Source organism: Pinus tabuliformis, chromosome 5_2, assembly GCF_031772625.1.
Source record: "Pinus tabuliformis cultivar Carrire ecotype Pingquan chromosome 5_2, CPIR1, whole genome shotgun sequence".
NCBI lineage: Eukaryota > Viridiplantae > Streptophyta > Pinopsida > Pinales > Pinaceae > Pinus > Pinus tabuliformis.
The window spans coordinates 378,510,712-378,524,949 of NC_142306.1; the positions used below are offsets into that span (position 1 = coordinate 378,510,712).

Consider the following 14,238-nt stretch of genomic DNA (forward strand, 5'->3'; position numbering starts at 1 on the left):
CAAACTGACAATTGGTTCATGAGATTCGCCCTGTGATGAGTAAGAGGTACTTGATCACCATGTGTAAGAAAGGATCTCCAAGTGGACTCAAGAACTGAAGATTAACTGAAGAGGGAGAGGACACTAGTAAACTCTATGCCAGCCTCAAGCTGACTCATCCTCTCTTCTTCTCTCCTATATATAGAGCTCTTCTATGAGGTCTAAGGAGGCTGGAATTTTGTGTAAAGCAAGGAGGTGCTGTTGGTTTACAGTTAGAGCTATTGGGTGATTGTTTTACTAAAGGTGAAGAGGAGAGTTCTTGCTGCTGGGGAGGTGCTGCTGGATTGGAGCCATCAATGGTTGTAACCTTCTCAGAACCCTGTTACTTCTATCAATAAAGTTTTGCATGTTCTCCTATATACTTGTATTGCATTGATGTGTTGTATTTACTTGTATATTTGATTCACTCTAATCCATGCATCAGTTATGAGTACATGTATCTTGTAGTTTCCTCTCTTGTTTTGTGCAGGATCTGTGTGTAGCTGGACCGGCAAAGAGAGCAAGGAGCTGGGAACAAGAGACAAAGAGAGAGGATAAGGATCGACTAAGCGAAAGACACCAGGTTGGTTAATCTTTTCTTCCTTCTCTCTGTACTTTCATAAAGGAAAATATCAAAGCTTTACTTTCAGTTGTTGCTAAAGACTGTCACCTTTAGAGTAGGGATAGGGTCATCCGAGTCGGATACTTTTCCCCACAACAAACTGGCGACTCCGCTGGGGAGCCTAGTATCTTGTTGGTGTTTGTAGTATTTTGCTATTCATTTCTTGAAGAAAAGAGTACCAAATCGAAAAGCTTTTGACTATATCAAAAGCGAAGTAGAGGGACTGTTACTCTTGCTCATTTGCTGAGCAAATTCAAGATTTGAAGAGCTTATCTACAAAAGACTCTTTACTCTTTGTGATAGATCTTCATCCTCTTGATCATCCCTTAGCCTGTACTTGACCTATAGCTTTTTATTTCAGCAAAAACAGTGCATTTTTGAGCTTTTTATCACCCGGAAAACTTTGTAGACGCAACTCTCGTGTCCCAGAGCAGGCTGTCCACAGGCAGTCTGCATTACAGCGCAGGTGCTCCCTTCGGGAACTGCGCTGAGAGTCAAACTGACAGACCAGAGCCTGCGCTGGTCCAGTTAGCCATTGTCTTGCTCAGTTTTCCCATTGTGTCTTGGCCCTGTTTTCACTGATTTTTTGCTGATTGCTTGCTGGTCATTGTACTTGCTGTAAACCACTTCTCCTTGACATTATTCCGCCTCAGTTGTGTGATGAAACTGTGAATGTTCTTTCAGTATTTCTTGTTTCAGTTACAGTTTCCCATTGTGAAAAGCGAACCAGTATAGCTGTGGCCTCTTAGATCCTGAACTGTAAAAATGTCTTTGTGATCTTAAGAGCTAGTTTTATTACTGTTCATGGCTGTTTGAGTTTGTTTGTTTTTCATTTTATGGTTTGGATCTATACATTTCCTGTGTTTAAACAAGTCGATCATAAGGTGTCTTTTTGATTTTGGACAAGCTTGTTTATTTCTACTTGAAATTAGATTCAAAATTATACAACAGTTTCCTTTCTGTCTTACATCAACATTAAGGATAACGAAAAGAAATACATGCATTGTGCATTTTGCATTTGACTGTGTGTTTGACGATTTAGGAAAATGTGCATTTTAGTGTGTGTTCTATGATCTGTGGAAAAAGTTGTGTCTTTCTTTTCCCTCAGTAGATTAAGGTTTTCAAAGTTGAAAGATTGAAAAGATTTGCTTCTCATCTTAGATTGCATATAGGAAGTTGTATATATACATCTCGTGGCGACCCTGAAAGGCAAACTGTTAAGCAAGATCAACATTAAAATAAACCCAATTTACATAACAACGCTTTGTAACATAACGCAAACATCTAGAGGTCTAGGTAGAGACGTGTTCCGGCGTCGTTAAACATAGTGACTGTCGATCTCTACGAAGGTGGGTGATTCCTCCTGAGAGTCGGTGGCACTAACACGGACTTGTGCTCCCGCGTACCGTCGCGTATATTGGGAGACCCCTATAGGCTTTTATCCTTTATCCTTAGGAAACCGTGTCGGCCGCCCTACTGATCGCGATGCAGTGAACACAGCATTCACAAAGATCGACCACCCGTACCGTAAAACGTATTCTGTGGTTTCGCGAAAGGTTTGGCACACCCTCTGCCTAGATCTCCAGAGCAGTTTCTTTTGGCCTTTTTCAAACTCTATAACTGAAAAAGTCCAACCGAGCATTTGTCACTTCGGGCTCGTTAAAACATCGAAGGCGACTAGAGTCATCTTTAGCTTTTTCTCGACTCTTAAAACATGAAAAAGCAAGTTTGTGTCTAAAAGCGTCGTTAATAAATTTTATTTTAAGCGGAACATAATCACCTGTTATTCCCACGTTGATCTTTCAGTTGAAAAGTATGGAGCCCACCAACCAAGGAAGTAACCTTGGTGGAAGTCCAAACCCCTTCTCCTCTTGGGGAGATGTTGGTGCGCCTCATATGGCTACATTGTCACTTCCAGGGTTGACAATCGGCCTCCCTGTATGGCTCTTTTCAACTAATGTAGTCCAGATCGCCACTAATCCTGAGCAGTCGAATCAACAGTCAGAACAATCTAGAACTACCCACCAGCCCTCCACTTCTTATGATACTTCCTCTGATCCTTCATCTTCGCAAGGTAGAGCTGGCAAAAGTCAGCCTCCCAAGGAGAAGAAGGAAAAGAAGAAGAGAGAAAAGAAGCAGAAGGAGCCTCTGGCGAAGGCGACTGGGGGCAAGCAAAAGAAAGCTGACAAAAACCCACACACTGCACCGACCGGGCCTAAATCGCCATGTGTCATTTGCAAAGGGATCCACTTCCATCGTGATTGTCCTTGTATTCCCCGGATACTAAGGGACTGGTCCCCAAGGTTGCACAATCCGGTAGCATCAACCTCTGGTGGTCATGTTGATTGCAATCCGTCAACTAACGAGAGTGAAGGACGAAGAAGGGGACCAAGATCACCCTGTCTATTGTGTGAAGGCAATCATGCCATCCACAAATGTCCATTCTTAGATGAGGCAAAGAGAGTTTTGGAAGATCGCCCGGTTTCACCGTTGCAACTTCCTCCTGGATACCGAAAACTCGCGCCTAATCCCTCGATAATTGAAAATCCAGTTGACCCGCTCAAGTGGTCAGCTGAAGTGTCGGTCATTGAGAATGAACCTACTGAATCCAGACCAGACGAAAGTCTAAAGGTCGAAACGGCAGTTGGCCCGGTTCTTCCTTCAGAGGTTCTATCGTCCAATGACTCCGTCATTGAAGACCAGTCTTCAAATGACACCGTCGCCGAAGAGTCATCTTCATTCGACACCCTCACTGAAGAGAATAAGGATGACACCATCCAGGTTCTTTTCATCAGCACCGACTCCGATGAGCGTCAGGGCAATGCGCCCATTCCTTTATCGCAGGAAGGAACATCATCAGAGTCATATCCGGCCGTATATTCGGTCCCACCACCGAGCAACCTGGTTGTATCCTTTGATTGGAATCAACTAGGCAGACCCCGGTTACCAGCCAGTACACCATTCAGAATCATTGTCCAGATCTATAGAATGATTATGGCTGGTACTATCATTGATGAAGGGGCGTCTGTGAGTATCCTTTCCTCTGTTGCTTGGAAAGCACTGGGTTCCCCAACGCTTTTACCTGAGTTGAGAAATCTCTCAGGTTTTGATAAAGGAACCAGTCGACCATTAGGAATCCTCCCCAATGTGCCTGTTACATTGAAAGGGAAGACCATTAATTTGAACGTGATGGTCATCCAAGGACCCTTGGATTATAACCTACTCCTTGGACGCGACTATATTTATTGCATGGGAGCGATAGTCTCCTCACTCTTTAGAGTAATGTGTTTTCCACACGAAGGAAGGGTGGTCAAGCTCGTAGACCAACTTTCGTTTCCGGGATCTCGCATCGCAAATAGTCAAATACCATTCCTAAATGGTCTGTTCACTCAAGATTCGCCTCCACCCCCAGTCCTCCTTCCCGATGAGTGCGAGTGATTCAGAAAGAAAGACTAGGACCCAGGGGGCATGCACCCTGGTCTGCTTCGGGCAGAAGAAACCCCGGGTATAAGGAAGAATTTCCGCAGAAGAATATGACTAGTCCGTACCCCGTCCGTGGAAGGAAGTGGGGTTGTTCTGGAATAGTGTTCTTTTGTTAAAGTTATGTGTTTGGCAAAAGAGTCATTCACCTTTGTCTAAAAAAGTGGGCAATGCCCAAGTAGGAATTCCCTTATCGCGACGAATAGTAACCATCTTTGAATTCAAGCCTCGCCCATTAAAACATATGTTTTGAAGGATAAGCAGGGGCAGCCTACAAAGTAGGGGACTATATTGTTGTGACAGAGGGTAACCATCTTTGGACAACCCAATGATAGACACCGCCGAAGAAAGAGATTGATTTGCGGCAGCGAATAGAACCCTCTTCGGATAATAAGAAAGAGGCAAGCCTCCCTCAATAATACCAATGTTTTGTCTTTGAGTAGTGTTCTTCTATTGTCACAAATAGCTGTTTATTAAAAGTGGGCCAACGGGAAGCCTGAGTACTGCGTAAGACCCCTTAAAATAACGAGAAGACAAGTATCGTTAACATTAGATTAGCAAGATGATAAATAACTGTGAACACCCAAAGAAAAGCAGAGGTAGAGGAGAGGAGGGGCAGCCTCGAAATTCTATCCTGTACCTGGGGGCATGCAAACTTTTGGAATGTAAGCAAGGGACGACTATTTATTTTTTAAAATTTTAGGTCCTCCCTTTAAACCTATAGGTCTAACCCTTTAAACTCGTAGGATTAGCCGTTTCCGACCTTGCATGAAGAAAGCCTGTGGGGCAAAAGTAAAATTTGCCAAAATTGGAGCATAGCTTTATGAGATAAAGCTCCTTAAAAAATAGTTATCTCATAGGAGGCGTTCTTATTATGACTGGTATATCGAGCAGTTTTAGCATATAGTTCATGCTCGTTAAAAAATAAACGCAAAATTCGAGCAGTTTTATGACTGAATTTATGCTCGTTAAAAAATAGAAAAGTATGAGCAAAAGTTTCCACCAGAGTTCAAGGTCATGGAAAAAATGAACCTATCCCGGTAAATAACCTTTTGAGATTGTAAATTCATCAGCCATAAGAACCTTGATCGTGTTTTCATCCATCACCTCCACTATTCATTTGGCCGATCATTCACCTCCATTTGTGTGTTTACCTCTTTTGAGAAACAGCTGCGAAGAGTGATTTCACCTAGCCATCCTTGTGACACTGCCGTGATTGGAAAATTCCAATTTGTACCTGGAATCTGCTGCTATCCCTGTTTATCACTCGTTCCTCAAAAGACGAGTCTTCTTTGAGCTCTTTTCACTGACTCGTAAAATATGAAAAGTTTGCCGAGTTTTGGCCTTCCAGCTCGTTAAATGACCGGAACGCTATCCCTCCTCTAAATTTTAATCTTTTTGGACCTGAGGGATTATTGCACAAAAGGATCGAGCGCTTGTCTTGTTCGGCTCGTTAAAAGTACCGAACAGCCATCCCTTCTGTATTGTTTTATACTTTTTCGGACTTAAGGGATTAGCTGACGAAAAAGGAATTATGGAGTTAACTTTCTGTACCTTTTCAGACTCTCTAAAAATGAAAAGGACCGAGTTTTCCTTGTCGCTAAACTCGTTAAAATGATTAAATAGCGACAAACTTGTCTTTAGACGAGAACAAGTTTCCCTATCGCTAAGCTCGTTAAATCATAGCGATGGGCTTGCCCGAAGGGCAGGTTATAGAACAAGCATATGTTATCCTCCTCAAGCTTGACAAAAATAAAGAGGTACTGGTCAGAAATGACTGGGGAAAAATTGGGAGAACATCAAAGTTTAATGGTAGCAAGTCACTCTTGAACATGACACTTTTCCTCCGTACCACATCGGGTTGGGTTGTTTCATTCACCGGTCTCATCACCATGGTCCTCGCCAAACCATCCACATTTGGGGTAATGCTACTGATCCATCGCATCAGTGTCGTTATATGTTCAAGAGGGGTCATTCTGAAAGTGTCAACCATGTCCCATCCACTACTATACATTATCCTTCATCCATTCATGATCGCCACCCTGAATCATATGTCACAGTTTGTTTTCACCTCCACTAAAATCATTAGCTCCGTTCCGTGTCATTGATGTGGGATTCATTAAGGCCCTCCTTTGACGGATCGCTTCTTGTCGACTTCAGCTCATTATCCAAGAAGTTGATCTAGGAACAACCCCATCAGTACTTTGAAGCTTGCATGCCTCAATGGCAAGTTTCTCACTTCCGGCGACAGGTATACATCAATGCCCTTCGACCAGAAGATTTTGCGTGGCGTTCGACGCCAAGTCCTTTATTCACGCCACGTGAATTGTACTGCAGTACCTTGAGGGTCATTATCATTATTAGTGATTCCTCTCGCGCTTGTTAACGGTTTTCATCATTGACCGGTAATCAAGCGATGTCTTTCCATGTTCGACTTCAGCGAAATTCTCACATGGATCGACTTGTACTTAGAGTGAAGATCGAACGAGTTTGAAGACCCCGGATCTAGTTTCATCCATCCGGGCTGCGATACATATTCAGGAAATATAAAAGCATTTGTCATGTACATCATTGCGGCAGATGATCATCCTACTCAAAGGATGATAATTTCAGCAGAGAATTATCAGTCTACCATCAGACGATCGTCTGTCATATGTACCAAAATGTATTTATAAAGCTGAGCATGGGAATGCCCGCCTCAGCTAGATCATGAAAACAAAATGAAAAATAATGTATTGTATTGTATTGTATTACAGGGCGCCTCCTCAGCACTGGAATGAACTTCGGACCCTCTAGATAAAGCATTTCACCCAATAAACGGCCTCATACTTTAGGGGGCAACTGTTATAGACATTTTTGTGCCTCGCGACATGGAGCATGAAATGTCAATAATTACAGGGATCCTCAGTCCCTAAACATGTTGTTCTTACCCCTAAAAGAACAAGGTCATCAAACAACAGCACTTCCAATCAGTTCTCCACCTGAAAACACTTCAAAACAGGCTAATTTTGGATCATGTCAGCTGCTCCACTGAGCATCTGCGCTGGAATGCAACTGCTCCTCCTTGTACCTGCACTGGAAGTCAAATCTAATGAAGGCTACCTGCGCTGGGCGAGATTGGCCAAGTGGCACAGTCATTCTGCAAAGTGTCAACTGCCCAGGAAGCTTCCAAACTGACAATTGGTTCATGAGATTCGCCCTGTGATGAGTAAGAGGTACTTGATCACCATGTGTAAGCAAGGATCTCCAAGTGGACTCAAGAACTGAAGATTAACTGAAGAGGGAGAGGACACTAGTCAGCTCTATGCCAGCCTCAAGCTGACTCATCCTCTCTTCTTCTCTCCTATATATAGAGCTCTTCTATGAGGTCTAAGGAGGCTGGAATTTTGTGTAAAGCAAGGAGGTGCTATTGGTTTACAGTTAGAGCTATTGGGTGATTGTTTTACTAGAGGTGAAGAGGAGAGTTCTTGCTGCTGGGGAGGTGCTGCTGGATTGGAGCCATCAATGGTTGTAACCTTCTCAGAACCCTGTTACTTCTATCAATAAAGTTTTGCATGTTCTCCTATATACTTGTATTGCATTGATGTGTTGTATTTACTTGTATATTTGATTCACTCTAATCCATGCATCAGTTATGAGTACATGTATCTTGTAGTTTCCTCTCTTGTTTTGTGCAGGATCTGTGTGTAGCTGGACCGGCAAAGAGAGCAAGGAGCTGGGAACAAGAGACAAAGAGAGAGGATAAGGATCGACTAAGCGAAAGACACCAGGTTGGTTAATCTTTTCTTCCTTCTCTCTGTACTTTCATAAAGGAAAATATCAAAGCTTTACTTTCAGTTGTTGCTAAAGACTGTCACCTTTAGAGTAGGGATAGGGTCATCCGAGTCGGATACTTTTCCCCACAACAAATGTTACATCATTTTGAGCATCCAAATTTGCATTTATATTTGCATCTTATGTTGAGTCATGTGTTGTGTCCACCTTTGCATCTTATTTTGTGTCTAATGGTACATTCAATTTAGAGCCATTTTTTACGTCTACTTTTGTATTTGTTTTTGCACCAAGTTTTGCATCCAATTTTAAGCTATTTTATGCCCCTTTTTGCACCATTTTTTTGTGTCTACTTGTGTCCAATGTTGCACCATTATTTACACCGACTTTTTCATCAAATTTTGCATTTTTTTGGTGTCTAGTTTTACATCGTTTTCACCATCCAAATTTGCATCTTTTTTTGCCTCATTTTGTGTCCACATTTGCATATAATTTTGTGTCTGAGTTTGAGCCTAAATTTGCATGTGATTAGGAATCATTTTTTACATCCAATATGGCATCCTTGGTTTCACCTTTTTTCAGCCCCATTTTGCATCTTGTTTTATGTCTTTTCTTACATCTTTTTTATTTTCCTTTTTTGCACCCAAGTTTGCATCCCAAATTTACACCATTATTTGCATCATCATTTGGCATATTAATTTGTAACGTTTTTTGCTTCTTTTTAACGCTCAACTTTGCATCTTATTTTACATCTAGTTGTTGTCTTTTTTTGCATCTAATTTGGTGCCCATTTATGTGTCCTTGTTTTTGCCCACTTTGATATCCTTTTGTATGCCATGTTTTTTTCCCTTCTTTGTGTCAACTATTGCACAATTTTTCACTTCTAATTTAAAACACTTTGTATGTCAATTGTTTTCATTTTGTATTAATTCCTAGTTTAACATCCAATTTTACTTTCAATTTTGCATCCATGGTTACATCCACATTTGACTTCTTATATAGAGTATATTTTTCTTTACATATATGACCCCCTTTATAGATTCATAGTGAAATATATGATAGTTTCTAAATATCATTAAAGCAGATATCACAATTCAAAATCATTTGTAAAGAAATTTAAGAAAAAGTGACAACATCCATCCAAAAAATAACAATGTGTCATTAACAATTTTCAAAACATGTATAAAATAGCAACATAATACTAATAAAATCAGTATTATTTTTAATCAAAACAAGTAAAATTCAAATATGATTAACAAATCAAAATATTTCATGAATATCGTTATTCTACGATAAATTAACAACATACATAAATCAAACTCATCGTATGATTACAAAATCAAAATGTCTCATTGATATAGGGTAAATTCACAACACCCATCTAAACATAACAATGTCATTCTACACAATAATTTCTTCATAAAAAACAATGCATGTGCATGCCTAGCTACCACCACCAAGATCATCCTCATGATCATCTTGACCATCCTCATTACTCTGATCCACATCATCACCAACACCACAACTATCATCATCATCTCCTCCTTCACCACCATCATCCTCATCCTCATCATCTCCGGATATATGTTGAACATAATTTGGATCATCGTCTTGGCAATCATTACCTATAGCATTCTGACAAAAAAAATCAATATTACATGTTAGTATTAATTACATAACACAACGCATGTTTTTGTTATACAATGTTAACCATAAAATGAGGTAAGATATACTAGCATTTGCACCAGATGTTGCAAAGGAAACGCCGTAAGGCATAAATTGAAAAATACAAATACAACAAAAGAATACTTTGATAAAGAATAAAAATATATTGAATGCTCAAATCAATGCCCCATTAACTGGAAGCATTTAGTAGACATATCTATCAACATTAGGATTATACACAATGATCAAGAAACTTTCCATATACAAACAACAACTTCCACAACAACCTTTTGTCACATCCACATTTTAAGAAATGCCTTGGAACGTGATTGGAATCTTCCATATTGTCTTTTTCATTATGCAGATAAATCTTCGATATTGATATTTTCATCATGAATATTGTTAGTTCATTGTTGTAAAGTGTTAGTGTGTTAAATTCAATACTATAAGTTCGACAAGTGAAAAACATTCCTCAATTAGCATAATATACATTTTTCTCTCACAGTGTATTTTTCAGTAAAAGAGCACAAGTAACATATTAACATGTATTTTCCCTTCATTATTTTCATCATAGAGCCAAGAAATCTACGCCTTATCTATAAAGTAACAAAAACATTTTGAAATAAGTTTAATATTTCAAGCCAGTGTCTAACCTATAAAGTAACAAAAACTTTTTGAAATAAATTTAATATTTTAAGCAATTGACTAACCTACTTTAATAATTGAAAAATTCTCAAAGATGAATTATACTCCATAATAAGAGAGCCAACATTGGAGCCCATACTTTCACTAAAACCAAAAGAAACACAACCACTTGTTAAGAAGAAATTCAAGTAATAATAATAAAACAAAAATAATAAACATTAAAGTATAAAATGGTCTTTCCAACACACAAGTATAAATATACATGCTCTATGGCCATTGTTAGATTAAATGGGTGTGGAGAAAATTAGTAGAGAACCCAAAATTGTATTTCTAATTAGGATGGGTGGAGACATGCTTTAAATGTTGGTTGTTGTCGTTCTAATGAAACCCTTTGCAAAGGGGATGTTAAGATTCTGAGAGAAAAGCTAGGCTTGGTAGAGAATACCTTCCTTGTTTAACATTCCCCTACTGTAACCAAAAGGAAAGGGCAAGAGAAACAATAATTAGGTTTTTGTTCACAAGTTGTACAAAATATATAGGTGCTATTGATGTTTGAGTGAATAATGGGAGAGATTATTTATGAAATTGTGATAAGGCGCACCTAGTTTTGTCAGAAAGATGCATATTAATGACAAGTACATCACATTTAGGTAGCATTTCATCAAGATTTGTCTCCAATGTTGCTCCAGTTTCCTTTTCCAATTCGGGTCCAATAGAAAGACGGTCGTGGTAAAGAAGCTTACAATTGAAGGGCTGTACAAAGGAACGCAATTCAATTCAACATCATGTAATGTTTATTATTATTAGATTGAAATTTTGAAACAAACAACATGCATGCGTAAGAATTATGGAGCACTGATTTTTGAAAAGAAGTTTGCAACATCATGAAGTAGTACTAGATCCTAAGAATGAATACCTTCAAACGCTTAAGTAGTTCTTTGCCAATACGCCCTGCACCAATAGAACCAATAGTTTTCCCTTCTAGATCATATGACCTGTAAGAAATTGCTGCCACTTTCCAATCACCCTCAACAATTTGCTTATATCCAGGCACAAAGTTTCGCATCAATATGAGAATGCGCATTAGCTCATCTTCTGCCACAGACACCACATTACTTTCGCTGATCTTCAACCAATGATGATACAAACAAATCAATGGAATTAAAAAATATATCCAATATAAATAAAATGTGTTTTTTTAAAAGTAACTCCTAAAGTGAGAAAAATAAAGTTTAAAAATATAACAATGACAATTGTGTAGTTAAAGTGTAACCAAAACAAAAATATTTATACAACAATAGAATAAATAAAATGCATTGTTTTAAAAGTAACTCCTAAAGTGAGAAAAAATAAAGTTAAAAAAATATAACAAAGACAATTGTGTAGTTTAAGTGTAACCATAACAAATATATATATATATATCAATAGAATAAACCTACCAAGTGTGGATCAAGCAGTTTGTGTCGGATTTAGCCCATAAAATGTCATTTTCAAATTTAACAATAGAATAAACCTATCTAGTGTGGATCAAGTAGTTTGTGTTGGATTTAACTCATGAAATTTCATGTTCAAATTTAATGGAGAGGGGTCGATTTAATGGAGAGGGGTTGAGAGTGGGAGCCACTTGTGAAGGGTAAAAATTATTCCGTAAGGCACTTAGTGAGACAGAGCCTTGCACAAACCTATTGACAACATCCTACAATTAGACAAATCATTCTTCCATCAACCATTGGAGCTGATCTCAACCTAAACACAGTTTAACTGATTATATATATATATATATATATATATATATATATATATATATATATATATATATATATATATATATATATATATATATATATATATATATATATATATATATATATATAATGCACTGGAAATCTAAAAGTAGCATAAACATAGAGATACAATTGGAGAGTCTATACTGGTAATCTGGAAAGCTTGGTGCTAAGCAAAAGAGAGTGATGGGATGATGTCAATGTCCTCTAACCCTGATGAGGAGGGGCAGGGGGGGCAAGCTATTGGCTCATTGTTGGAATTGTCAAGCTCATGAAAGGATCCAATTGTATGATATACTATGTGAGGCACCCGAATGAGGATGATCTGCTTTCCTATCTAATGAAATTTTGATAATATCATCTCCACTCTGCTGAATGTGGGGGCAAAAGTCAATTGCGAGATCAAGCATATTTTTGCAAGCATATTTTGGAAAACAATCATTACAAACAGATTAAACAAAGAAGAGCGCTTTGAGATCTTCCGAAAATCTTTCAGGAATGTAATAAGAGCAAAATAAAACCCATGGGTAAGTACAGCCAAAAGGATAATGAATCAATCTAGTCACAGTAAATATCAATATGATAATCTAGGTAAGATGTATTGTCACTTTTCCTGATTTCAGCCCTCTTGGCACCGGTAGGTTACCTATATCCTTGGGAGAATAGTGACCATAATTATTTTTGGTTGAGAATAGCATTAATTCTCCAAGAAACAGAACCAGAATCATCACAGCAGTGACTACAGTTCAAACTTTGGACCCACATCCTTAATATTTATTATTAAGGCTCCACCAGTGGAGCTAACAAAAAGAAATTGCTCAAGCAAAATAAACCTAAAATGTAAAATCTGAACGAGGTATGGGTTACTTCTCCTGCATACCAAAGGATTCTTTTAGGACCCCTCTAAGTCCACCAGATGCCTCCTCACATCCCTTCAAGTGGTAGGTGCTTCAAAAAATCCAGTTAATCTATCTTAAAGTACCATGGTTGCAAAACTGATTCTAATGACTCTTTGTTTCCATGGTTGCAAGGGTTATTTGAATTGAGAGTTGTTTGATAGATGGAAACCTCCCAAGCCATGACAACAATGCACCATGCCTAATAATCACAAGTTATTATAAATTTTCCTCCCCTCAGTGACGCTGTCCTTGTGTTCTTCAATCAAATAAATCAATTGCAGAATTTAATTAACAGAGAAATATAAATTCTGAACACAGCTACCATTACACACTAGCTGTAAAACAATAAATAGCAGAAAAATATATTAAAATTTAGCATACACATGCACAGATGATTTCTTCTTCTAAATCAGTTTTTCATTCCTTAAACAAAGCTTGCAAGGAAACTAGGAAACTATATTTTGCATGAATTGCAGGGGATCTCAATTCAGCTAAAGTTTGCATCAGCTAGGGATCAGAGAGTCTGCTATTTTGGTCAAGAGTATAAACACTTCTTTCAAACCTCCTTTTGCAAATTTTCAAGAGCTAGGAATGTGGAAGTGTACACCAATGCAGGATCAGATCCCACATGCAGTGAGTGAACAGGGAATCTCAGGGCAATCTGATGGAAGAGACCCATGCTTTTGAAAGAGCGCACATACTTAATTCATTCAATGGAAAACAACAACTTGTAGAGGTTATTATGGGAGATTGATGAGGGCAAGCAACCATGGTAATGATGACACCTCAGATCAGATTCCTCAAGCAGCAAGTGAACAGTGAATCTCAGGGCAATCTCGTGGAAAAGACACATGCATTTGAAAGAGTGTGTATTCTTAATTCATTCAATGGAAAACAACGACTTGCAGAGGTTATTATAAGATAATGATGATGGCAAGCAGCCATGGTAATGGTGACACCTTCGATTATGGATAATATGCATTTTCTGATGCGGGGCACATTGAAAGAGTTACACCTCATTTCTATCCTATTGTGGACAGCGTGGGGCATATTGAAGGAGTTACACCTCATTTCTATCCTATTGTGGACAGCATGTACATGCATGCTCAGGCCTAGGGAGCATTTTTCAAGGAGACAGAATTCAATAGTGTAAAAACTTCAGTGAAACATGGTTCGAGCCCCTGCGATTGAATCTCAGGTTTGACTGTAATTACCAAACAGTCTGATATTAATGAAAAATCTTGAGTACTTGGTCTACAATTTTTCTCCTATTCTTGTCCATTGTTCACTGTTAATGAATTTTCAGATGTCTATTCTTAGGTAGGGCACAAATACCTGCATGGGTAAAAATCCA

General features: G+C 38.6%; 1 protein-coding gene across 1 annotated transcript; it reads right to left on the reverse strand.

The window, feature by feature from the left end:
• Positions 1-9,074: 9,074 nt before the first annotated feature.
• LOC149159041 (formate dehydrogenase 1, mitochondrial-like) lies at positions 9,075-11,297 on the reverse strand. The gene is made up of 2 exons (XM_089433436.1): positions 11,118-11,297; positions 9,075-9,526 (listed from the first exon to the last, which is right to left on the reverse strand). The coding sequence occupies exons 1-2, from the start codon at positions 11,283-11,285 to the stop codon at positions 9,335-9,337; spliced, it is 360 nt and encodes a 119-aa protein (XP_089289562.1). The 5' UTR covers positions 11,286-11,297; the 3' UTR covers positions 9,075-9,334.
• Positions 11,298-14,238: the final 2,941 nt, after the last annotated feature.

Coding starts and splice junctions, on each gene's coding strand:
- LOC149159041 (XM_089433436.1), bottom strand. CDS start 11,285: ATGCGCATTCTCATATTGATGCGAAACTTTGTGCCTGGATATAAGCAA. Junction 9,527..11,117: donor AACTACTTAAGCGTTTGAAG/GTATTCATTCTT, acceptor TTTTTTTGTCAG/AATGCTATAGGTAATGATTG.